The sequence below is a fragment of the Eretmochelys imbricata genome, chromosome 3, assembly GCF_965152235.1.
Source record: "Eretmochelys imbricata isolate rEreImb1 chromosome 3, rEreImb1.hap1, whole genome shotgun sequence".
In the NCBI taxonomy this organism is placed as follows: domain Eukaryota; kingdom Metazoa; phylum Chordata; order Testudines; family Cheloniidae; genus Eretmochelys; species Eretmochelys imbricata.
In genome coordinates, this window is record NC_135574.1 from 164,257,678 (window position 1) to 164,284,791 (window position 27,114).

At 39.6% G+C, this 27,114-nt stretch overlaps 1 protein-coding gene across 1 annotated transcript in view; it reads left to right on the top strand.

The window, feature by feature from the left end:
* Positions 1-27,114, top strand: part of USH2A (usherin) — a 568,735-nt gene that overhangs the window by 407,092 nt on the left and 134,529 nt on the right. Inside the window, exons 43-47 of the mRNA XM_077811946.1 lie at positions 1,431-1,594; positions 4,066-4,275; positions 5,585-5,787; positions 7,798-7,910; positions 15,728-15,926. Coding sequence (XP_077668072.1) covers positions 1,431-1,594; positions 4,066-4,275; positions 5,585-5,787; positions 7,798-7,910; positions 15,728-15,926 — 889 coding nt within the window. The remainder of the gene's footprint in view (positions 1-1,430; positions 1,595-4,065; positions 4,276-5,584; positions 5,788-7,797; positions 7,911-15,727; positions 15,927-27,114) is intronic.

Genomic DNA, 27,114 nt, shown 5'->3' on the forward strand with positions numbered 1-27,114 from the left:
CCACAGCCTCTACAACTCTGAAACTGTCTTTAGGTGGCAGATATACTTGTTTCTCTCCATGACTCCTTGCAGGAAATCCAGCCAAGCCAGAGCCCTGTGGGCGGTTTGTGTTGTACCCTTCCAATGTGCACTGCCTGTAGTAAGTATTTGCAGCAACACAAGGCAGTTTTTTTCCAAACAAGATAATTTATTAATCACCTGGAATACAGAATCTTAAATCATTAGATTAGCCTAGAGAAGCAAAGATTAAGACAGAGACATCCAGCCAAGCTGTTGTAAAGTCCATCTTGGCTCTCTCTCTGGGTAGATCTACACATGCAGTGGTGGGTAGAGTACAGACACCACATGCCCCGCTAGAATGGGTATGAAGAGCTGTGTATAGGGTGAGGCACTTCTTAGAGGAGTAGTGCCTAAACTCTAGGGTATATGCCCTACGCAGCTCTCGATGCACCCAAGCAGTGCCTCTGCCATCTGCACGGTGATTTTTAGCAGTGTAATGTCCCACTGCATTGAAGCACTTCGGCAGTGGGGCGAGACAGTGGGGATCTATGCACTATGCACCGCAGTGAGTGTGAACTCAACCTGACTTTCCGTGCAGCATGTAGTTACTTGTACCCTACATCCCTCAGCAAGTGTAAACGTAGTGATGTTACTAAAATCCCGTATTAGAGTCTCCTGTCTTTTTCTGCTTATACAGATTTTAATTGTTTTCTTGTTTTTATAATACAAATAACAAATTACAAAATTCTACATGTGTATATATATTGACATACCTTTGAACAGCAGAAGAAACTACGGTGTGATAGTTATTTCTTCTATTAAATATACATTTGGCTTCTGACAATACCTCATGCATATGCTGAATATGCCAGAGTACAGTTCTGGAGGAAATTATAAATTGGGTTTGCAATCTTAGTCGCTAGCCCCTGGCCCAGATCTTCAAAGGTATTTAGGTGCCTAACTCCCACTGATTTCTTTGTTACATTTTGGGGTATTGCAGAAGGACAGCAGGTGAACGAATAATAGCTGTCACAAGCGAGATTCTGGAATTTGAAATCGAATTTCTGAAAAGAGGGGGAAAAAAGCCTCATTGGATTAAATTTGGATCCAAACTTTGGCAATTTGCCATTGATATAATTACGTCCTGAATTGAGTAATAATGTCACACCACCACAGAAATAATATATATAAGGGAATGAAATATAATATTCTGTATTTGTTAGCATGTTAGTGTTAGCCAAGTATTTCTACGAAACACACAACTATTCTATTATAGATTTTGTATATGCTGAAATAATGCAACAAGGTAGCTTTTGAGAAGGAGCAAGCTTTGTTTGACACAGCTGGAAGGACAATGCAAAATGTTTTGTATGTCTGTGATAAAATACATATTTTCTTCTTTTGTAATTATTATTTAAAAAATGTCTTAGGTACACAACTTATGAGTATAAACTCATAGTACACAATGAGGTAGGATATACATCAAGTGAGGAAGTGATTGCTACTACGTTAGCAGGATTTCCAGAGGAGGGGAGTAGCCTCACTGTGCGAACTCTTAACCATACGGCTATAGAAGTGGAATGGTCAAAACCAAGTAAGTGTACTTAGTATTTATTACATTAATTAAATATTAACCTGTCATCAGTTACGGTGATCTGCATTGCACTTTCAGGAAACAAAATCCTTATCTTGATTAACTATTGCACTCCCTGTCTCTGAAAGGGCCCTAAAGAAAGTGGAAAGAACATGAAAATTTGCTGTTTTCTTTTCTTGGTCACATATCTTTTTACTATACATTATTTTAATGAGGGGTGGGGAAAAAGAGAGAATTTAAACTTGTGGAGGTTCTTTTAAATCTATGAAGAAAGAGTACACAATGTTCTGTTATCTTTGTGCATATTTTCATCCCTTTGTATGAAGATTTACATATTCCTTCAGGATGAGTGAAAATCTGTCTGTCTACTTATTCACTTATGTTCTGCCTCTTAACATGAAGACCTACCATTACAGTAGTGGTAAACTTCATGACTTACATGCAAATGATTTTGTAAGGACTGACTGGCGGTGCTCAGTGGATATAAGCTCTTTGTTTTATAATTGCATGCCTGAAGTAAGCATGCTTATAAAACCTGACAAACCTAATAGATCTGAAGCAGCTCACTGAAGTTTCATTACCTTAGTAATCTGAACCTCTGACCTTCTACATGTAGGTAATGCAATCTGGTTTTATTTTCATTCATACTTAAAAAAATTCCCAGATATCTATTTGTGAATGCAAAGGTTAAACATCAAGTGAGGGTCGTTAATAGAAAGCCTTGTTTCACTATCATCTTATTTCATTGCTAAATATGTTACACTGTGCAGATTAACTATTCTGTCTCCCTATAATGTTCCTTATTTTTGTAATATTCGTTTTTAAATCATTCTCTTGGTTTGTCAGTACCTAGGAAGACGTGAAGATAACTTGACCTGAAATCCTTCTATTAGAGGGAAAATATACTGAGAATGACTGGCTTTTAGGGACTTAGGGCCTGATCCTGCATCACTGAAATCAATGAAAATGGAAGCAGGATCAGGCCCTTAATTATGAATTTCTGCCACAGATGCAGTATGTAATCTGAAAACATCTTTGCCTTCAACTTTTGATGATGTCATCATTTTCTATCTCAGCAGGCTAGGTTGTGTTCACCTGGAAGAGCTATTGATATTTTGCCACCATCCTTCATTACAGTGCAGTGTATCATAAAGTGGCATGTGCCATTTAAAGCAATATATATCAGGGCTGGTCAAAATGTTTCTGTCAAACTTTGTCAGCTGTGGAAATAGAGTGTGGTGGCTGATCTGATCTGAAGTTGCATTGTTTACCATTGATAAGAGAATTGCTCCCCCCAAGTCACTGAGAGAAGGTCTCAGGAAGTTCACTGGAGGTACATGGAATCCCCAGTTTCATAGCTGACCCTGTACAATGAATGTTTTTCTATCTTGCAGCTAGTAATATTGTACTCAGTCTGGAAGGATAGACCTGTCTCCCTAACATCAGAGAAACATGTTAGTATTGGGGGCAAGACACAATTCAGAGAGAAATATGACCTATGTATCTGTAGGAAAACAGCTTTATTGCATATATGTACCCAACATAAGAACAGCCATATTGGGTCAGACGAAAGGTCCATCTAGCCCAGTATCCTGTCTTCCGATAGTGGCCAATTGCCAGGTGCCCCAAGGGAATGAACAGAACAGATAATCATCAAATGATCCGTTCCCTGTTGCTCATTCCGAGCTTCTGGCAAACAGAGGCTAGGGATACCATCCCTGCCCATCCTGGCTAATAGCCATTGATGGACCTGTCTGCCTGAACGTATCTAGTTCTTTTTTGAACCCTGTTACAGTCTTGGCCTTCACAACATCCTCTGGCAAAGAGTTCCACAGGTTGACTGCTGCTACATTAATGGTCTAAATACTAAAGGCCAGATTCTCATTCATACTAAAGCCCCTTTCCACCTCTCTAGCAATGTAAAGGAGCCTTAAAATGGACATAAATTACATTCACACCCAGAAATTACATTCACACTGAGCACTGCCAGAGTGATGTGAAGGGGATTTGGGTAAATAAGACTTAAGCCCTGTATCTTAAATTAGTACCGCAGGAGAGCCTAATTCTGCTCCCCTCACTCATTCCCTCTGTGAGGCTAGGCATAAAGCCTATGTACCACTTGAGTAGCAAATTTCACCTATAATTAGTACCTTACTCCACAGGGAGTCCTATTAATTTTGATGTGGCTACTCATAGAGAAATATACTAGTCTGGTAAAGATGCAAAATCAAGCGATGAAGGTTTGGGGAAAGTATGGAAGTATGTTATTTCTATTTATATGGGGGCAATTTCTGAAGAATACTGTAGTGTTTTTAATAAGATAGATATCGAGGAACATTGTTTAGTCAGCAAAACAAATTCTATTGATAAGAAATTATATTTTCAATTTAATAACAGAAATCTACTGAATATGTCCTCTTTAATCTCCCAAAATATTTTTATTCGTTTATTGCTGTTTCTTTCTTTCCCAGCACTGCAAGATTTGCAAGGAGATGTTGAATATTACATCCTCTTCTGGAACTCCCCTACATATAACAATTCTCTGAGCATCCAGGCCAATGTAAACTATGCTGTCATTGGCGACTTGCATCCCAACACAGAGTATCAGGTTTTTGTTCAAGTTTTCAATGGTGTCCACAGCATCAACAGTGAAGTGGTGCACGTGACTACTTCAGATGGAGGTTGGTTCATCCTGAAGGCAGCTTGGCTTAAAATCTGAGAATGAAATTGATTGATTTTTGTTAGGGTTGAGATCAGTCATCCTTTCATTATAAAAATTTCCGGTATAAAAGGAAAAAGGGCTAAAACACTAAAATGCTTAAGTGCTAGTTGTCATCAAGTGGCAGATCAATAAAATGTCCCACAGAGACAGAAGCACAAAGCTCTAATTGCGGATATTAACCCAGTTTCTTCTCATCTTCCTTTGTGTACTACGATCTATGTATACTACATTTGGAATTGAGTTCATGTCAATAAATAGTGAAATTTAAAAACAATTAATGGTTTTTAAAAAGATTTGCTCTGTGAAGCGGCGTGCTTTTGACATGACAGTCAAACGCAGGACCTTTCCTGAGTCACTAGAAATGTTAAGGTGCAAGTTCAGCCTCTGAGAAAATTTTCCTATGAGTCATTTCCAAGCCAGTTGGCTGGCGGGGGAGAGAAAAAAACACTTGTGAATCTGAAATGTGTTTGGAATGGTCTTTCTAATCTTTTTGGCTTTATAAAGTCTCATTATAAACATTATAATATCATTATCTCAGAAGCAAGTGTTCCAGGTCATTAGCAAAGCACTTTAAGTGAGGATTCCATTTCCTTGGTGATGCCAAAGGTCAGCACCTTTTGTTTATAAAATAGAATTGATCGCAAGGGCAGTTTTTCAACTGGTTAAGATGGGCTCTTAGGATAAAAATAGGTCTTTGCATAGTTATTTCTGACATGGTTTAATAATTGTGTAATTTAACGCTAAGGAAGTTTTTTTTTTTAAGCGTTAGACTTCATCATTGCCTATGGTAATCAACATTCAAAACCATTTACATAATGACAATATTGCATATTGCTTCATATTGCTTGACTTACAGGCTCAGAACATCAAAGAATTTGTCATGTTCCGGCAGTGTATTTTTGTGTTAGTTTTTGCTTAAAAAGCAAAATTGCATGTTTTTTGAGAGGGGATGGGGGGCATAAAAATAATAACTGTGTGTTGGCAGTACAGATGGGTGAATAATTTATCATCATATCCCACTGGTCACATACCATTGAAGATTAACAGTATGCTGGTGGTATAAAGCATTTTACCACCAACTCTCATGGTTTCTAACTGAGAATATAATAAGCCAATTTACAGAGAACTACAGACTGTGATAACTTCATCAGAGGAAAGCAGATAAGCAGTGAACCCTTTGCTAAACCTAAATACTAATCTGCATTTGGTTAAACAAGTGCTTTTACAGAGACAGCTGGAGTTTATTCAGTTTCTTCCTTTATTTCTAGAGCCTGAGGGCATGTTCCCTCCAGAGGTTGTCATCATCAACAGTACAGCTGTACGTGTCATCTGGACATCGCCTTCAAACCCAAATGGTGTTGTCACAGAGTATTCTATCTATGTAAATAATAAGCAGTACAAGACTGGAATGAACGAACCTGGGTCCTTTCTTTTAGGAGACTTGGCTCCATTCACTATATACAATATACAGGTCAGAACAATTTTGTTTTGCAGGCTGTGCAGCTTGTATTAATTTTACATAAAATATGTGTAGTTCAGGACAAAATTGTGAATATAGGGACACACACGTCTGTATGGATATAGGGCTGGAAGTGACCTCTCTCTCTCTCTCTCTCTGTCCATTTCTATGAGTCAGTAATAGAGAGATGAATACATGCCATGAATGTTTGTATCTTTATATAAAAAATACTCATACACAAATAATATATATATATATATATTATTTATTACTATTATATAATATTAGAGAGAGAGTATACATTGGTTCATATATGTATTTGTAGACATATATTTTTACACATACACATTTATTTTCAGCATAATTTTGGGTGCATAACCAGTTTTCATATTTCCTCTTTTCACCCTCAGAACTCCATTTGATTTCTCCTAAATTCCATTCGCTATGACATTAGCAAAGCCCCAATATATATATTACAAGAAGTAAAAGACTCTACTCCTACTCATTAAAAGAAAATTGCAATTGTTTTAGAAACATCAGGCATGCATAATATATCAGCACAGAGAAATAATGATATTGCATTTGTCATCCTTTTATCATCTTTTTTCCCCCTCGTCTTTCTGTGGAGGAAGCAGCACTGAGCCATGAAATCATAATGGTACTTTCTTATGCTGTTGAGAGCGACATCTTTTTCTTTCTGTCTGTCTTTGACTCCCTCTCTTCAGGTATCTATCAAAAGTCAAAACACTGTAGGCATTTCCTAGAATATAAGCTCAAGGAAAAACTTAAATATTTATCTATTTAGTGAATTGTATTGATACACTTTAGAAAGTGCGGTTTGCTGGCTCCTAATTGTAACTATTCCAGACTTAAGTTGTGTTATGTATGGAAAGGTATTGATAGTAGTCATGTATACTCTGTTCTAAAATTTGCATCCAATTACTACATGCCATAAATAAACGTCACAGACAGGCGCTCCATAACAGATTTCTATGTTCCAGCCCCTCTGTAACAGCAAACCTCCATCCATGAATACACATATGACTTTCCCAATGCTTCCTGAAAACACATTTGTCAATAGTAAAGCAAATTCAGAGTACTGCCACACTGATGGACTCTCAGTATTAATATACCATAGACACCTTCTGTTGCTTGCAATATTAATTGTTTTCCTCTGTAGCACTTCAGCTTTCCCAATCTTTGTACTGGGCCAATGTTCAGAACAATCTATTAGGTAAAATCAGACTATTCGGCTGGGATCTTTTTTTTTTATGTATCATTTCGCCCTCCCCACCATGCACCTTGGAAATAACATTATCTGGATGTGTGTCTGTCTTACTGCTTATGTTCATGTATGAGCTCTTGTTTGTTTCTGCTTCTATGTATTGCATGACCTCTCTGTTGCTAATGCAGGGGTGACATTACCATTCTTCACTTGTCATCTTTCTTCTATCTATTTAGATTAGTCTCAGGAACTGAAGGAGTAGGTGGTTATTTTCTTGTGAGATTTTTAATAGCAAAATATATTATTTATATAGGATTTTTCATCTTCAAAGTACAGTACAAACATAAAATAAACATCCTTGTGAGGTAAAATTGCATACGTTTTATAGAGAAGAACCTGATAGACACTGGAAGGTGAAGTGACTTGTTTTAGGCCAGACAAAAAATCAGAGTCAAAATGAGAATTTAGAAGTTTTTGATCTCCTAGTCCAACTGCTTCTCAACATTATGTGCCAGAGTCTCCTGTTATGAACATCAATACAAACCTGCAGTAACTGTATTGACTCCTGTGTAACTGAGAGCAGAATTTAGCACCAGATATATAAATATAGTCTTACCCTGGACAATAAAAGAGCACAATATCTGAGCACTTATCTTAAAATTATTTTTTCCTGGTTATGTAGAATTCAGTGATCGGGAAGAAGAACTACTTTAAGGGGGACAGGAAGGGTAAACAAGTAACAGTGTTAGTTAACTTCTGCAACTGGATTTTTACAAGTATCATTCTTTTGTGCCAAGGTTGAAGTCTGCACAACGTATGCTTGTGTGAAAAGCAATAAAACCCAAATTACAACCGTGGAAGATGAGCCGAAGGAGCTGTCAGCACCCATAATACATGTCCTCAGTCCAAGGTACTGTACTCTGTTTGTTTTTCTTAAGTCATAACTACTTGTTGCCACAGTGAAAAATATAATTTGAGGCTATTTCCTTCATTTCAGAATAAGGAGCATTAGAAAAATTAAAATATAGTTATAAGATCTTCCTAATCTCTTTGCGAGTGGTGGTCATTTTTGCTATTAGAGTTATGGCCAGCTGAGTGACTGAAAAAATATACCTCTGATCTTTAGCTGGCTGCATGTACCTGGTTATTGGTCATCAATTTGTGATATTACTAAATAAGAGGCAATATAAATGTAAGGCAGCTAAATGAAGGGATGTGGGAGAATGAAAATCATCAAACTTACACTGTTCGGTAAGGAGAGGAGAATGAATGTGGAAAAGAACCATTTGACACTGATAATGGAAGCTGAGGTAACTGTGAGAGAAACAGTCGCACATCATGACAATAAGAATTAATAAACCATCTTAAAAGGGGTGTGTGTCTGTGCCTCCTGAAAGCCCTGTTTGCTATCTGCGTCTCCTCTCCGTCTCTTCCCCACTCATGGGCAAACTTCTCAACAGTAATAATAGTGCTAGGCTGGCAGACTCCAGAGGCAGCCAAGTAGTGACATACATAGTAATTCTTTTCGTTAAAAGAACCATGGTGGGAGCTAACATTATCCAAAGGAGAGGCTATAACTAATGGACATACAGTGCCAAAACATTTATCAAAATTACACCAACCATAAAACAGCCTCCTGCGTGTATGTTATTGTTGGTGTGATTTTATTACACTTCTGGGCATGGAGGGCCTGTTAGCTATGTTTCTTTTGCAGAAACAACAAAATTATCTTTTAAATAACTAAAATCTAGTATCCAAGCCTTGAGAAATGGTCAGAAGAATGGATTTACTCTCCCAATTTTTAAAAGGAATTTCTGTTTGCTGTTTATCATTTCTACATTTTCCTTGAATTCTATATTTGTCTCTGAATAAGGTAATCATTGGGTGAAATTAAACTTGCTATTTTTCTGTCACACATACAGATACAGTGAAAGCTTGTTTGATGATAAGAACTCAATTCAGGATCTCATCTTTTGCCCTTGGCTTTAACTTTATGTATGCCTTTGTTGTATTGCAAACACTTATGTGTGTTTCTGCTATTATTTACAAACTAAATATGTCATAACACATAAGTGCAAAAAGATCAGAAATACCTTCCAATTTTATAACCTGTTCAGCCAGAAACAGGCTGTTTCTACATTGCCTTTCCCTGCATGTCATATTATCATCAGCTGTTCTTATATCCCAAAAGAATACTAACTACTGATCGATTGCCCGGACATGTCTGGCCGTGGCCTACATGTGCCCCGGGTAGTTCATTTATTTGCCACGGTGGATTTGCTAGAGTGGAATTTAATCAATAGCTAATTCATTAATTCTGGTCCTCGAGTATGTAGGGATTGTGCAGTATAAAAATGGCTGGCTGGCTTCAGCTTTGATTGAAATATGACAAACACAGCAGCTGACAGCTTCAGCAGGTGCTGGACTGAATATGAATTTTGCTTATTTATCCTCCGTAAAGGAATAAGCTTAGGGGGGAAATTCCAGTTCGTGTAAACAAAGGGACATTTTAATATGTATCTGCCCACAGACTCAAAAAAAAGGCATTTCTAGAGTATAGGGTCATGAGAAGGATGAGATATAGCACAGCTCATGCAGTTTATTGTCTTTAGTTGGAACCCTGGCAGTTTCTCCATTTCTGAATCAGTTTTGGGGTCTGTATTATTGATGAGAAAGCTGTAGGATAATGTCTTTGTAGCATTCACAAATAATTGTTTTCAAATTTGCCTCCATGTGCTGTATGACATAAATTATAATTTCACCCACCAACTTTTTAGAAGTCTTTCTGATAGCAGCTCCATCCAGGCTGTTCTGATGAAGGTTATACCACCGTTACCATTATGAATACCTTCTTCCCCCTCCACTCCCAACACTTAGAAACTCAGCTTCAGGCTGAAACTTGGTACAAAATGTTACAGTCCAACATTTTTTTTTTTAATGCCAGTCTTTAAATACAAAACAGTATGGAACCCATTCATGAACTCCTTGTTCAGTTTTTTCTCATTCTTATTCAGTCATAATTCCCATTGCAATCAAGGGTGCAATTTGCCTGAGTAAGAAGCTCAGGATTAATCCCTATGTGAGAGCATTTCATTTCAGTACTAGAAGCATGGTGCTCTTCTCTCACCATGCCATGCACTTTCCAGCTGACTACTGGTTTGGGTAGTGGACTAATCACTTCCTCTGTTTTGAAAATCAGTTTTCGCTTTTTAAAAAACAGATTTTATTTATTTATTTATTTGTTGGTGTTTCGAAGATGATAAACTCAGCCCTCTGGCAAAGTAATGGCTGTGTTGCTTAATAACAACTGTGACCACTCCAGACAAGTAAGGGACAGTGCAGATGAACCCTATTGGGGATTCCATCCTGTTCTGAACTAAGAGGTTGGTGGCTGTGATAAGGAGTCTGAGGGCTAGGGGCTACACTACAGAGAACTCCTCAGAGCTGTCTGAAAGAAATGAAAAGCCCCTTAGGTGCTTTTGGGGGAAGCAGAATTTGCAGGTGCTCATGTGGATCAACCCAGACCATGACAAATCAGTAAGAATTGTCCTGAGGATCTGTGATCTTCAAACTAAAAATTCTCTAATAATAAATACTTAGCTGTATAGCACTTATAACCGGTAGCTCTTAAGGAGAAAATAACTAACTATTTATCTGATTCCCAGTCCCAGCAAGTCTGTGTCTTGGTTATTGTGTCGTACTGCATCCCTAAATATCTAAGTACTGTTGTCCAATACAAAAGACTCCATCTGCTATGAAGAAGTGATGGTCTAGAGAGACAATAATTCAATATATGTGATCCCTAATTAGGAATTTATTTGCCCCAACGATCACTACTAGTAAGAATAACAACAGTGTTCCCATCTTTTACTATTTTATTGTGAATCTCATAATTTTTGGTATTTTTCTTAAGGCCCCCACTCCCAAAGTCAGTGGATTGTGTAAGAATCTCAGATTTCATTTTTTTTAAAAAGTAAATGTCTAGCCCTCATCCTTGAGGAGAAAAGCTTGAAAATATGAACCCTAAAGACTAAAGTCACAACCCCCAAATTACTTGTCTTTAAATCTTATAATGTTTAAGACAAACTTATGATTTTTGGATCCTTGTGGTTGTTGATACTATAATAATCAAACTCCTAATAACTAGAGCTGATCAAAATTCAGATATTTCAAATTTTTGTTTTATTCTCTATTGCAGGAGTGGGCAAACTTTTTGGGCCGAGGGCCACATCTAGGTGGGGAAATTGTATGCAGGGCTGGGGCAGGCAGTTGGGGTGTAGGAGGGAGTGCGGGGTGTTGGAGGGGGTGCGGGAACGGGCTCAGGGCAAGGGATTGGGGCAGAGGAAGGGTGTGGGTTGTATGAGGGGGCTCAGGGAAGGTGGTTTGGGTGCAGCAGGAGGCTTAGGGTAGGGGATTGGGGTGCAGGAGGGGTGTGAGGTGCAGGCAGGGGGCTTAGGGCAGGGAGTTGGGGAGTAGGGTGCAGGAGGGGTTATGGCGCCGGGCCGGCGCCACTTACCTAAAGCGGCTCCGGGGTGCCAGCGGGGTGCGCGGGGACTGCGGCATCAGAGGGGGCCCACGGTCCGTAGTTTGCCCATCCCTGCTCTGTCGGGGCAAAAAGTTGAAATATTTGTGGAATGGAAAATTCTGAAAACGTTTCAGTCAGTAATGTCTGATTAAAATGAAATATTTCAACATTCCCAAATCCCAAATTCCCAAAGTGTTTCAAAACATATTGTTGAGGTCAGTTTGAAATTAATATGTTCTCCTGAGGTGCTTCAGTGCTTCCTGGGAGTTGTAGTTCTGGTGCCTCATGTCTTGATTCTCTTCTGTGGGCCAGACTCCCCAGCATGAAGCATGGGTCCCTGGTTTGAACCTTAGTACGTTAGCAAAGGTGACAGCTATCATAAGTGGGGGTTGAACTCTGCTGGGCTTCAGCTGCTTGGGATGAGTTTCCTCTGTCCAGAGGAAGTGTGTAAACCACAGAGCAGTGTGTAATGCATCCCCATCTGTGCCAATCCAGAGGATGTGATTCTGTTACAGCTCCCAACTACAGAGTCTGGCTCTTTAGCTCAAGCAGTGGACGCTCAAGAATCTATAGCCGTGGAGGCCCCCAGTTGAGTCTCATGGCCAAGATGACATTTGTTACACAAAGCTTATGTGCAACATAAGTCCTATTCAATCCCTGCTGAATATAAGTCTATTTTAAGTGGTGCATAGTCCTTCTCCTGATCCTCTGGACAGGGGTGAATTTCACCTGAAAAGGACACACTGAAGGGCTGAAACAAATGTATTAAAGAATTTGTGCAAGTATTTGCAGTTATTTTAAATAGTATTTGTGATGGGTTGGATCACATAAACCCTCTTGGGGTTGCCAACTGATGTGCCAAGACTACTTCTGCCCCGCTTTCCCTGCCAGCCTGGGAGTCCAGCACCCCGTCTTGCTAAGCCAGACACACCAGTCTGCTCCAACACAGACCCAGGGTCTGAACCACGTGCCCCAAAGCTGCAGACTTAACTGAAAGCAACTTAAGAAGTGTTCCTGTCTTTAACACTCAGATGCCCAACTCCCAATGGGGTCCAAACCCCAAATAAATCTATTTTATCCTGTATAAAACTTATCCAGGGTAAACTCATAAATTGTTCACCCTCTATAACATTGAAAGAGATATGCACAGCTGTTTGCGCCCCCCCCCCCCAGGTATTAATACATACTCTGGGTTAATTAATAAGTAAAAAGATTTTATTAAATACAGAAAGTAGAATTTAAGTGGTTCCAGGTAGTAACAGACAGAACAAAGTGAATTACCAAGTAAAATAAAATAAAACCCGCAGGTCTATGTCTAAGAAAACTGAATACAGACAAAATCTCACCCTCAGTGGTGTTCCAGTAAGCTTCCTTTTACAGACTAGGCTCCTTCTAGTCTGGGTCCAGCAATCACTCACACCCCCTGTAGTTACAGTTTGTTCCAGTTTTTTTCAGGTATCCTTGGCGGTGGAGAGGCTCTGTTTACCCAGCTGAAGACAAAATGGAGGGGTCTCCCACGGGCTTAAATAGACTCTCTCTTGTGGGTGGAGGCCCCCCTCCTCTCTCCTATGCAACGTCCAGCTCCAACATGGAGTTTTGGCGTCACCTGGGCAAGTCACATGTCCATGCATGACTCAGTTTTTACAGACAGCAGCCATTGCTCACCTGCTACCTTGAATGTCCTCATGTAAACTTCTCATGGGAATTGGAACCTTCCAAGATTCATTGTCCCTTAAGTGCTTCTTGGTTGGAGAAGCTGACCAAATGCCTTACTAAGGTTATTTAAAATCCAACAAGTATACAGCCAATATTCATACTTCGAATTCAATAATGCATACAAATAGGATGAATAAATTCAGTAGATCATAACCTTTACAGAGATATGTTACATGGTATATGTAGCATAAAACATATTCCAGGTATGCCATATATACATTCATAAGCCTATTTCCATAAAGCCTTATGGGGGGCACCATCACAATATTCACTTAGCTCTAGTTGTATCTGTGTAAATAGTATAATAATAAAGTGCTTGCTTTTTAAACAGTAGCTTACATTGAGCCCTACATAAGGGGTAAAATGCTCAAACCATTTTACGAGGTTTTAGACGAGATTCCGCTTTACTTTAGTGAGAAATATGACTTGCAAACCTGTAAAACCCTGCACAATGCTTTGAAAATTTACCCTGATGGTCTGAGTGAAGCTCTCGAACACAAAATCATTCAGCAGTATGGCTAGAAATATTGGCTTGCCATGGTACTGCAGCGTGCAAAGACTGGAAGAGAGTCACAATGGTATGAATAAAGTTTGAAGTACTAGCCTTTCTTTCTTTTCTTCTCCCCTCTTCAGCTTTCTCTGTATATTTTCCTGCTTTTGTGGGTTTAAATCAGACCCTGGAATGTTACTTAAGTGTAGGGAGGTTGGGGTTTTTTTGATAGTTGAATATGCAGTGAATACAAAATAGCCATCTACAGAATGTGGAATTAATTCAGTGAGTCAGATGAAGACCTCAGAATAATAATAGTGACTCTACAAGTCACCTGTGAAGTTATTCCTTCATAGGTGACATTAATTCTCTCTCTGCAGATGCATATTGCTATGTGTGTTCCTCTGTTTATACCTCAAGGAAGTGAAATAATAGTGCGCTGTTATTTTTATTCTGTTAAGATGTCAAAGTTTATCGCAGCTGCTGCTGTTTGAGTGTAACTGTCTTGGTTTAAATTAATGCTAATTTATGATGTCACTGGCATTCTGACAGTGGCTGTGTAATTGGGCTATGGAGATTTTAAAAAAAAAATGTATTGTGGGAATAGTAAGTACTTGACAATTTTATATACAGATAGGAGGACTGGTATGTAGCAGTCCTGCACTGCACTGCAATCTATTACCTAAGTGATAATGTCACCTGCTGTACAGTGAGAATAACACAAAACAGCCTAAATATATGTAAAGTGGTGATCATGTTTGTGCTAAAATACAAAACTTTAAATTAATAACGTTTTCATTCTAAATATCCGGGTAAAAATGTTTTAGTAAGAACATTTTTAGGGAAGAGGGTGGCAATTTTATTCCTTTTAGTGGCAATTTTGAGATCTTTCCTTTGGAAAAATAGAATGCTGTTTTTAGTAATGCTGGGTCTGATCCTGGAGACAATACTCATGACTTTTTAATGGTGACCAGTGTTCCACAGACTAGACTGAATTTTTTCCTTTAATGCACTCACTCTCTTCTAAACTGGATAATCTGATGCTAAATATTGAAACCAAGGACTGGATTGTGCCTTATAGGCGCTATGTTGAATATAGTGCAGAATCACACCTTTCCCACGGGAGATCCAGGAGCCTTGAATCCTTCACACCATACATGCTTTTTTCCCCCACTTCTAGCTTTATTTCTGAATGAAAAAAGTTCAAACTTAGAATGAGGAATATTGCTTACTGAGACACATTCTAAATCTGAAGTTTTTAAAATTTGTCATGTTGAGTTATGTGACCACCAAAAAGATAAAACCGAACAATTTTGCTAATGCAGAAAAAAATACATATTTTTTCATTCTTATCTAACTCAAAGGGCTCAAAACATTGTTTTTGTTAATTCTCCAATGAGGAGGGAACAATTAGAAGACGTTTCAGACCAAAAGGAATTATTTTATGAAAGTTATTAACAAATGAAAAGATTGGTTTACAATGGAATGTCTAGCTCAACTTTGGCAATGGTGCTACTGCCCAATGCTACAATACATCCTAGAGTCATAGAAGCTGGAGATAGGAAGTATCTACTCTATTAGATCTTCTAATCCATTCCCCTGCCAGGGTATGACTTATTCTATATTAAACTGGGCAAAATGCTAGGAAATGTTCTGAAAGGAAAAATCTTATGTTAGCAGATACCTAGACTGGATAATCTAATTGATCTTTTATAGCTCTAAGTTTTTAGGTGCTTTGTCCAGTCCTTATAAGGAGTTCATTTTCCCAAATATTATCAAATTTTGCTAGTTTGCTACTTTTTTGGCTATTAAAGATTTTGTTAATTTGACAGTTTAGAAGGGGATTTTTGACACTTTTAATAATTCCACTCCATATGCCCAATATAAAAAGAAACTGCTGGAGACTTCTAACTTAATGTGAATGTCAGCAGAAGCTCAACTAAAAATAGGATTATTAAATTAATTGTTGTACCAGACATTATTCTATTTACTGTAGATCTCTTCAAATTGACTGGGCATCACCAGGACAACCAAATGGCATTGTTCTAGGATATGATCTCTTACGTAAAGCCTGGCGGCGGTGTACTGCAGCCCAGCAGCTACCGATGAACCAAAGCAATAGACCATGCCTATCACTGGAATGTAAGATACATGAAAACATCTGTGGAGACTTGTGCTATCATCCAGAGTCTAAGGTACTTGCAAATTGCATATATTTAACTTAACAGTCAAGTGCAAGATCATACATCTAGAATCAAAGAATGCAGACTATACCCTGGAAAGCAGTGACACTGAAAAGTATTTAGGGGTCATAGTGGACAAACAACTTAACATAAGCTCCCAGGCAATGCTGTGACAAAAAGGCTAATGTGATTTTTGGAATTGTGGAGAGGGGAATAGTGAGTGTAAATAAGGAGGTGATTTTTACTGCATACAGTATTGGTGAGAATGATACATACTGTATCCAGCTCTGGTGCCCACATTTAAGTACCTTTACAGGGAAAAGGTATGAGGTATTAAAGGGCTCTTTAACCTTTGGAGAAAGGCATAACACAAACCAATGCCTGGAAATTAAATTAAGCCAGACAAATTCAAATTGTTAATGGGGCACAATTTTTAACAATAAGAGTGATTAATCATTGGAACAAACTCCCCAGGAGAGTGGTGGATTCTCCACTTCTCGATGTCTTCAGATCAAGGCTGGTTGCCCTTCTAGAAGAGATGTTTTAGTCAAACATAAGTTATTGGGCTTTACAGGCATAACTGGGTGAAGTTCCGTGGCCTGTGTTGAAAAAGGAGGTCAGACTAGAAAATCTAATGGTCCCTTATAGTCTTAAAATCTATGGCTATATGAATCTTTTTCACTGAGAAATTTTCCCAGGAAAAGTATAAACTCCCTCTACTACAATTTATCCTAATCAGAAGAAATCCTGTAATTAACTAAAAAGAAAGGAGTACTTGTGGCACCTTAGAGACTAATTTGTTAGTCTCTAAGGTGCCACAAGTACTCCTTTTCTTTTTGTGAATACAGACTAACACGGCTGCTACTCTAAAACCTGTAATTAACTAGTTAGTGTTTGTGTACCACTGCCCTTGAGTGGATACAATCAGAACTGCTCAGAGGTGTGTCAAATGCTTTATACTGCAAATAGCTAAAGGAGATACTTCATTAACTCAGGTAGTAAGGAACTGTGCTTTTTGAAGTATATGAGGATCTAAGTCCTTTCAGCACTGTCACTATAAAGTTCTAAGTAGTCATAGTGTGAAGCATAGAGATCATAGTGAAGTTTCTAGGTTTGCAATTACACTGTAGTACACGTCTATTTGAAAAAACCTCTGGGGAAGGTCATGAAGTGAAGATTAAAGCTTCCTGGTGTACATTTAACTCATATCATTCATCATAATTTTCATGGCAAATAATTGTTTATTGGGATGATTAGGTGCCTTTCAAATTCTTCCTTGATTGAATGACTTGATTCTGCTTTACAGCAAATCTATTTAGATTCAGATACAAGTGGGTGGTTGTTTACATGACAATAATGAGCAACTCTGAATGGGACTATCATGATTTATCAGGAATATTTTTAAATTATGGTCATTTGCAGATTAATCATCATATTAGTTGCTGTTCAGGAGTTGGATCAATAGTGCAGCCAGACAGTAGGAGTCTGTAAATGGTTTTTATTGACAAATGAGGTAGAAAACTCTTAGTTTGAGGGTAAGATTTAATGTAATGAAATAATGTCCCTATTTGTCAACGCATCATTCCGCGTTCAGTGTCTAAAGCTAACTGTGTATTCACAAGATTCACTTTCAGAGGAGACAGTAATTAAGAAAGTGAGTTATATGAGGGATTCAGATCAAAATATAAATTATTCCAGCTGACACAGGTTTAGCTTTGGGTTGCATTCAATGGAGTGCCATGCACCTAGAGTTTCTGAAACCTTACTGCTGACTTATGAGCATGATTTTGTTCTGAAATGTAAATTAATTTATGGGGTTTTTTGTTTTTTACTTTTTGAGAAACAAATGTAAATGTTTAATAAAATGTAGCATGTAGCATTATTTTTAATACTTCTAGGGAGGATGTAAAGAAAAAAAATGCGTCTACCCCTTACCTGTGCTACTTACACTGAATTATTAATACTGACTTTAAAAGATATTTTTTCTCAATGAATGTGGGTTACTTTGTTTTTCTTCACTCCGTTTTCATAGTGACTCTTAGGATGGAAAATTTCAGTCTCATGTAGAGAGAGACACAAGGTGGTGAGGCAATATCTTTTATTGGATCAAGTTCTGTTGGTGAAAGAGACAAGCTTTCGAGCTTGCACAGAGCTTTCTTCAGGTCTGGAAAAGGTATTCAGAGTGCTGCAACTCAATACAAAGTGGAACAGATTGTTTAGCACGTGTAGTTAATACATTCCAAGGTGAAGTGGCCTGATAACACTTCTCCAGTCATAGGATAACAAGGAGGTGCGAGGGGTAGTGGCTTACAGATTGTTGTAACCAGATATAAATCTGCTGTCTTTATTCAGACCATGATTTTTAGTGTCTAACAAAGTTATGAGTTTAAGCTCCCAGGCTCATCTTTTGAAGGTGTTGTGCAGGTTTCCTTTGAGGACAAGGACTGAGAGGTCAGATAAGCAGTGATGGTTTTGTGAAAAGTGTTTGCCCATGGGCGATGTGGTGTTTGTCTTTTATCATTTTTCTGTGTGAATTAATTGGAGTGTAATGATTATTTGGCTTCACCCACATAGTTGCTATTGGGGCATTTAGTGCACTGGATGAGGTATGGCATATGTTGCGATAGAGCCAAAGAAGGCTCTGAATAGCTCTCTTTCACCAACAGAAGTTAGTCCAATAAAATATATTATCTCACCCATCTTGTTCCTCTAAGATTCTGGGATTAACATGGCTACAACACTTCGAACAGTCTTGTATAGATACTTGCATTTTCTATGTTTTAAATACATCTTTGTTAGTTTTATTTTTCTGCTATGGTGTTCATCATGGTACTAACTGAGCACCTCACAAACACTAATGCATTTAGCGTCATAACTACCTTCTGAGGTAGTTATCCTCATATGACAAACAGGACACTTCATGTTTGTAAGCACTACTCTTATTTACTGAGTCCGCTCCACCAGAGGCTGTATTACGTATTGTTTGCACTTTGGTAGTGCTCAAGACTTCTAGAAGATGCTTCTTCTTCTTCTTCTGGATTTGGTCCTATCGAGCTAGGTGCAGTACAAGCATTGGTAAGCATTTATGTGACAAAGTTCCTCCTCTGCCCTGATGGGTCCTGCGCTTTTTGGCAGATTTACTCATCTCAGAGGTTCACAGCAGCCCTCAGTTTGGCCGCTTCTTCTAGAGGCTCAAACCTGCCGTTCACTCAGCTAACATCATCACTGGCCAGCATGGGGGAAATGGAGAACAATCTCCGCAGTCTCTGTTGTCCCACCTAGTGGGTCGGGGACAGACCAGATCCCTTTCCAAATTAGACCTTCCCTTCTGGTGTTGCTCACAGACCAGATCAACGCCTCCTGTGTCCAATCAGGAGTTGGGAGGAACCTGGGCCCGCCCTCTACACTGGGTTCCAGCCCAGGGCCCTGCGGATAGCGACTGTCTAAGTCTCCTGTATCAGCTCCAAGACAGCTACAGCTGCAACTCCCTGGGCTACTTCCCTGTGGCCTCCCCCCAGCACCTTCTTTATCCTCACCGCAGAATCTTCCTCCTGAAGCCTGATCACGCTTGTACTCCTCATTTCTCCAGCAGCACGCCTTCTCACTCCCTGCTCCTTGCACACCCTCCACTAACTGATGGGAGGTCCTTTTTAAACCAGGTGTCCTGATTAGCCTGCCTGCCATAATTGATTCTAGTATGTTCTTAATTGGATCCAGGTGTCTTAATTAGCTTGCCTCTCTTAATTGGTTCTAGCAGGTTCCTGATTGCTCTAGTGCAGCCCCTGCTCTGGTCACTCAGGGAACAGAAAACTATTCATCCTGTGGCCAGTATATTTGCCTTCGACCAGATTCTTGTACCCCACTGGTCTGGGTCTGTCACATTTATTACTATTAGTGTGGAATTAGAGCCCTGGGAATAATTTAAAATAGATGGTGACAGAGTGCTAGCAGCCTAGAGCTGACCCAGCATTCTGGTCACTAAGGTACTAACTATCCCTACCCCCTGGAGTGGATTTAAAGTGGGGGGAGGATGCATGCTTAATGGCTTGATTAGGCAGAAAACTGATAAGCTAATAGGTAAGTTCACCCTGGGATAAAAGACCGACAGCATGGCTGCAGCTGGCTCCGGCCAGATGACTTGGGGTGGAGGATTTGGGGCTATAAAATTGCAGTGTAGGCACTGGGGCTCGGGCTAGAGTTCTGACTCTGAAACCATGAGGGTGTGGGTCTGAGAGCCCAGGCTCCAACCCGAGCCCCCATGCCTGCACTGCAATCTTTAGCTTTGGCTCTGAGACTCTCTGCCATGGGTATTGGTTTTTGTTTTTTTTCTTTCTAATCTCAGTGTCGACATACCCAATGACTGCAATCAGCTCTCAGCTGGGAACAGTTAAAGGACAGAGAAGAAAGTGCAAGGGAGGAAGGCTGGGAGGGGGGCACAGGAGACAGAATATCGAGAGGAGGAGATCTTTTCCTCTCCCTCCCCAGAGAGTGGGCTAAGCGGGAAGTTTATTTCTAATTGTATGTTCCTGCCCGAGGTTGTACTGGTGAACTGGTGGAGAGGACTTCCTAAATAACCCAGGGGGCTTACAGATGTGGAAGTGCCCAGGCAGTTTGAGGTGGTCCAAAGGGGAAAGACTTCCATGTCACATAGACCTACATAAAAAATCCACTCAGTCATGCAGGTGACTTGATGAAAATATTGTCCCCCTGTCTTCCCGATTGTGGATACCCCTCACAAGCCAGTGGTTGGCCTGCTGTAATACACATTGCCAACAGTCCCTAAGGGCCTGTGGGAATCACTGTGGGACACTCTATCACCACTTTATACGTTTGAATACAGCTGGGTGAAATTTTTCAGCTGGAAGTTTTTTTGAGAAAACAGGTTGATAAAAACTTTAATCGATTTATGTTGTTTCAGCAAATTATTTTAGTTAAAAAAAAAATAAAACCCAAACCAAACAACCCCTAAAAAAAAAAATCTGAAAAAGTCAAAACCTTTCATTTTGACATTTTCTAAAATAAACGTTTAGATTTTTCATGTTTTTAGAAATGTCCTTTTGTTTTATTTTTATTTTTTTAAGTTTTAAAATTGCCTGAAATCGAAATGAAATGTTTTGTTTGTCCTGAAACCTGAAATGAATTTTTTTCCCAACTTTTTAATTGGCCAAAAATTCTGGACATTTTTGATTTTGGGTTGATTGAAAACAATTTTTTCCCATGATTTTTTTTACAACTGTCAGCAAACCAAAAAATCCATGATTAGCACATTTTGAATGTCTGACTAGGGGCATGTCCTGCCCATTTTGCTTCTGAAATGCAAATAACGCTCCCAACATATTGATGGTGTTCTGTTGCCTTCCTCTGAGCCAGGCATCCACATATAGTTTGGCCACTGACGGGAGAGCGAGACTGTGTGTGAATGTTTTGGGGGGACAATATCCACACGGACCTGTTGGGGCACAGCTAAGTCTGAATGGGCTCTGATTAAATGGGTAATGAGACTTGGAAGAAAACCTGTGGATTTTCAAATGCGGTTGTCACCATTGCTGTGCTACAGAATTCTTTCTATGGCACCCTCAGAGGCTATTGTGTTGAACCACATTTGGTTCTTTCTTTTTCCTCTCACCCTCCTTCAGGTGAAACTTGGTTACTTCAAACCCTCCCTCCTAAGCCAAAATCAGCTTCTCCCAACTCCTCTTGCTCCCTTTTTCATTAAGCTCAACTACTTCAGCAACCGCATGCCTCTTGAACCACATCTGCTTGCTCAAGAGCAATCATCTAACTTTGGTCACAGACACCCAATGCTGAGCTGCAGTCTTCTCTTTCCTTCTCCTTCCACTCCTTCTTTCTCCCGCTTTAACCAGTGGTAATTGGGGCAAACATTGGGAAAGTCACCTTTGAAATGTGTCATGGAGTCTCCCTCAAGCAAGCTGGCATTTCACTCATTTTATTAATTGTATATGTTATGCAAGAGACAATGGGCCTGATTTTCCTCTCACACCAGTTGTATCCTGGTGTAACTCCATTGACTTAAATGGGGTTATACTTGATTTGTGCAGGTATTAAGTGAGAGGACAATCAGTCCATTTGTATGTAATTAAATTGGAGATCCAGTGTTATGTGTTAACATTTTTCATTATCTGTTGATCAAAGGGTGACATTTTGCAATATCAGTTTGGTTGTTATGGAACACTGGAACAAAGGGACTGTGTTCTTTTTTCCTTATATACAAAATAAGAGTGTTAAAACACAATTCCACCCCCAACAAAGAAACCCATACTTCAGTAATAGGAATGCAGTGTGTCAAATAATCTTTTACTCTGTGTGAATCACTGTTTAATTTTAAATCCATGCACAAGCAAAGGACCATGAATGAAGTAGTTTAAAGCCTCATCCAAAGCCTCCCATTGACTTCAATGGGCTTTGGATCAGGTCCTAAGTTTAGTCCTAGGTAATTTGTTCTGCACTTGTTGAATCTTGTAAACCTGTTTGAACTTATTCTAATAAAACTCCTTGGGATGGCATTTCTTTCTTTCTTCATCAAAATACACTCTTGTGCCATCATCACAAGTGTGATGCTTGAGTACCAAAAACCATAAGAAGACAAGCTATACTGAAAAGCTGAGTGTCGAGCTCTGGCTTACAATTCATTTGTGGTTTGCCTGACAGGAGGGACCTCATTTGTATAATCACATATGAAATGTACACTATGTGACAGTACCTCTTTTTCAGTCCCAGGATTGTTATGCCGGTGTTTTCAGTCTGCTAAAGTTCATAACGCTCTCTTGCCTAGGTGTCGTTACTAATGTATGTTTCCCACACAATCCTATTCACACTTGAAATCTTTAAAAGGACTTTAGCCAATTGCACAAACATCCTCTGGAGTCGGAGGAAGATATTCAAATTACTGGTGGAGTGTGGTACCACTCCACCCGGCAGCTAAGATACACGTCTGCATTGCCTGTGTAGCTATACCACCTGAACTGTCCTGCTGTTGCTATGTGCATCCTGAATTTAACCAAGCAAGCAATCAGAGACTGTCGCAATAAAAAAAATAATTAAAATAGTGGTGTATAAGGAAATAATTTCATTAAGCAATGGCTCATGAGTTTGAATAACAACAGTGGTCACAGTGTACAGTTCAGTGCCTAAAACGAGACTGAATGGAAGTGTTAATACAGCTGCAGTACTTTTATTTTCAGCAGCGACAAGCTACATAAATCTGCTGTTAATGAACTAATCAAACATAGCTCTGGCATTACTAGGAAGTGCAAGCTTGCCCCTTGACTCATCATAATTAATACATGAATGCCATTTATTCAAAACATTGTCAGGACTCATTTCTTTAAGAAGAACAGTTGCAAAAATACTCGTTTTATATCTAGCCTCCTGAAATAGCTCAACGTCACGGGCAGGACTCTCGGACAGCATTTAGACAGAATATAGAAGGCAGCATCGCAAGGCACATTCCATTCAGGCCACAAGCCTGTCAGCATTCACGTGAACATTAGCAGCAGTGTTGCAAAGTCCATTCTAGGTTCACTCAGGGCTTGGGCAAGATGCTCAGGTCAACATCTGCCCCCCAAAAAGAGGACAATACAGAAATATAGTAAGCTTTGGTCAATAACATCCCAAATGCAAATTCTTCAACTAGGGCAATGTACAGCACTGCAAACAGAATTATTACTCACAGGTTTTAAAATTCACATCTGTGTTAATTGTCCAAGGAAAGCAACAGCTTGGGAAGAGGAGTGAATGGCCTCATTGGACTCTCACCACAGCACCAGGTCCCCGTAATGTAACACCAGAAGATGCATTTTCAGTTCCTATAGTCTGGCCAATGGACAGCAGGGAACTTACACAGTACTGGGGACCAATTAACCAAAAAATAGCAGCATTTACTAATAGAAGAGATTTCTTTCCCCTATGAGGATGTCAAGGGTCAGTCATTGCTGCAGTGCTTACTCCACAAGCAGAAAACTGTTTTTAACAAGCTCATAGCTCATAAGAATTCCATCTAGTCTTTTGAGACTTGCCATTCTCATAGGTGGCTCTGGAGGTGTGTGTGTGTGATAAGATAGATAAACATGGCTGCTCCCTGCCTTACACAAGCGCATGCCTGAGCAACCAAGTGCTCACAGCTAGTAGCTTTGAAGGATGCCTGTAGTGAGCAAAGGGAACACGATCACCACCTGCTGTTCATAGAAAATACAGCCCAAGAGTGATTTACCACTATGTGTGTGATAGTAAGATTTTTACAAGTATCAATTTGCAAATGAATTAATGTAACAACAATCTTAAGTACATCGACTATAGCTAAGGACCTGCTGTCTAGTCTGTACATATGTCACAGCCTTCTGCAGGGTGGAATCTCAGACCTGGTCAAGTGTTTGGGCTCCTGTGTCTGATTACTGCAAGGATCTCAAATTGCTGGGCACCATTACAACATCCAGTATGTGCTGCCACACCTAAATATAAGAGGATGAGATAATAATAACCTTTAGCCATTACTTTCAATGCCTTTGCTGATTTGGTTTGTGACATAATCCTAACGCTACTTGAATACAATTTATTTTATGGGTTGATAATGCAAATTCTTTGAGCTTAATACCAATGCAAATAGTAACTAACTGTCTTGAGAGTGCTGCCAAAAAAATGCTATTTCACAATTTACAGCTGGCTGCAGAGGACATTATAGAGCTACATAATAATAGTACCAAGTGCATCAATTGGTAACGCCAGATTTAAAAAGTCCAGACGTATTTTAGCTCTGACTGGGGATTTTTTTGGGAAGCTCTGTGAGGGGTTTTGGAAGATCCTGACAGGAAGACTTGAGTTATTTTAAATAAGAGTGTGGAGCTAGTTACTGAGGCTCAGAGAACATAGCTGGTTATCTGACAGGGGATTTCCCAAGGGAGTTCAGTTGGGAAAGAAGAAACATTAATAATTATACTTTACACTTACATAGCACCTTCCATCCAAGGGTCTCAAAACACTTTACAATCAGTAATAAAGTGTGTCGTACAATACTTCTTTGAGGCATGTGGAGTGGCTGTGCCCAGTACACTCAAGGCATTATTTGAAGGAAGAACATCAGCTGGACTATAAAATGGCTACTGCAGGATCCAGTGCTGGCTATTTCAAAGATGTGCAGTACTTCTATTTCTGCAAAGTCCAGGGGGACAATATATGGATCAAGTTCTCACTGCTTTTCATCCTGGGTGACAAGGAAACATTGACAAGCAACTGAAGCCTGTGAAAGAAACCAGAGAAACCAAATTAGGTAGATTACAAAGAGAAGCACCATCAGAAGAGACTGCCAGTGAGAAAGAGATAGAGAAGGGTTGAAGACTAGGTTTTAAGCCATCATTTACTTGGATAACTAGATTGTATACTGCCTCTGGTGTCCCAAGAGAAGTAATATGAAAAGAGGAACAGAGGATACCCTTAGGAAGTCTGAAGAATTTCTGATTCATGCAGTCTACATTGGGGCCAATGATACACATATTGGCTGATTTGATAGAGCCAAGGCTACTTTTAGGGACCTGGGAAGGTAGAGACACTGTAGCTAATCTTCTGGGTCCATCTGCCATCTGGTGACAAATGTGAGTGAAGAAGGAAGAAGAAAAGAAGTACTTGTGGCACCTTAGAGACTAACCAATTTATCTGAGCATAAGCTTTCGTGAGCTACATCCGATGAAGTGAGCTGTAGCTCACGAAAGCTTATGCTCAAATAAATTTGGTTAATCTCTAAGGTGCCACAAGTACTCCTTTTCTTTTTGTGAATACAGACTAACACGGCTGCTACTCTGAAAGAAGGAAGAGTGGCTTACTACTGACCAGACCTCATGCAGCTTTATTTTTAAGGAGTAGTAACCACAGGTCATTTAAGTACAACCCTGCACTGGGGTTGATGCAGAGCTTCACCTTCTCAGAGGAGCACTGTATGGCAGAAGGACTGTGCCTATCACAACGCTCCTTTATAAGGTGAACCCATTCTTTATAATGCTTTACCCATCTCTGTCCCCTTCAGGGCATTGTATGGTCCTGTGGTGAGAAAGAGACGGAGCCACTGCCTTTCTGCCTGGCTTTTTTGCAGATCATGGAAAGTCAGAGGCAGTGGTTCCTTGCTTTCTATATTCCTTTAATCTCACTGCACTGCACACCCCCGTGAAAGCCAGATGGAATCTGGTGATCAGAAATTTACAAGATAGTTGAGAATACAATTTATTTTCTTACATGAACAGTAAAAGGAAAGGTGTCATGTACACAAGATAGTAGCACAGAGTAGAGGGGAGTGGCAGCATGGATTGTGTGTTTCTTCCAGGAAGGATATACATAGTGTTGTGTAAATGTTAAATCTACAAAAAGAAAAGGAGTACTTGTGGCACCTTAGAGACTAACCAATTTATTTGAGCATAAGCTTTCGTGGGCTACAGCTCACTTCATCGGATGCATACTGTGGAAAGTGTAGAAGATCTTTTTATACACACAAAGCATGAAAAAATACCTCCCCATAGTGGCCAGGATGGTGTTATCAGGAAGATGAACACCATCCTGGCCACTGTGGATATAGAAGCCCTCTACACCAACATTCCACACAAAGATGAACTACAAGCCTACAGACAGCCCCCCAACCTGAAGCAAATACTCACCAGCAACCACATACCACACAACAGAACCACTAACCCAGGAACCTATCCTTGCAACAAAGCCCGTTGCCAACTGTGCCCACATATCTATTCAGGGGACACCATCACAGGGCCTAATAACATCAGCCACACTATCAGAGGCTCGTTCACCTGCACATCCACCAATGTGATATGTGCCAGCAGTGCCCCTCTGCCATGTACATTGGTCAAACTGGACAGTCTCTACGTAAAAGAATAAATGGACACAGATCAGATGTCAAGAATTATAACATTCATAAACCAGTCGGAGAACACTTTAATCTCTCTGGTCACGCGATTACAGACATGAAAGTTGCGATATTACAACAAAAAAACTTCAAATCCAGATCCAGCGAGAGACTGCTGAATTGGAATTCATCTGCAAATTGGATACAATTAACTTAGGCTTGAATACAGACTGGGAGTGGCTAAGTCATTATGCAAGGTAACCTATTTCCCCTTGATTTTTCCTACCCCCATTACCCCCCAGACGTTCTTGTTAAACCCTGGATTTATGCTGGAAATGGCCC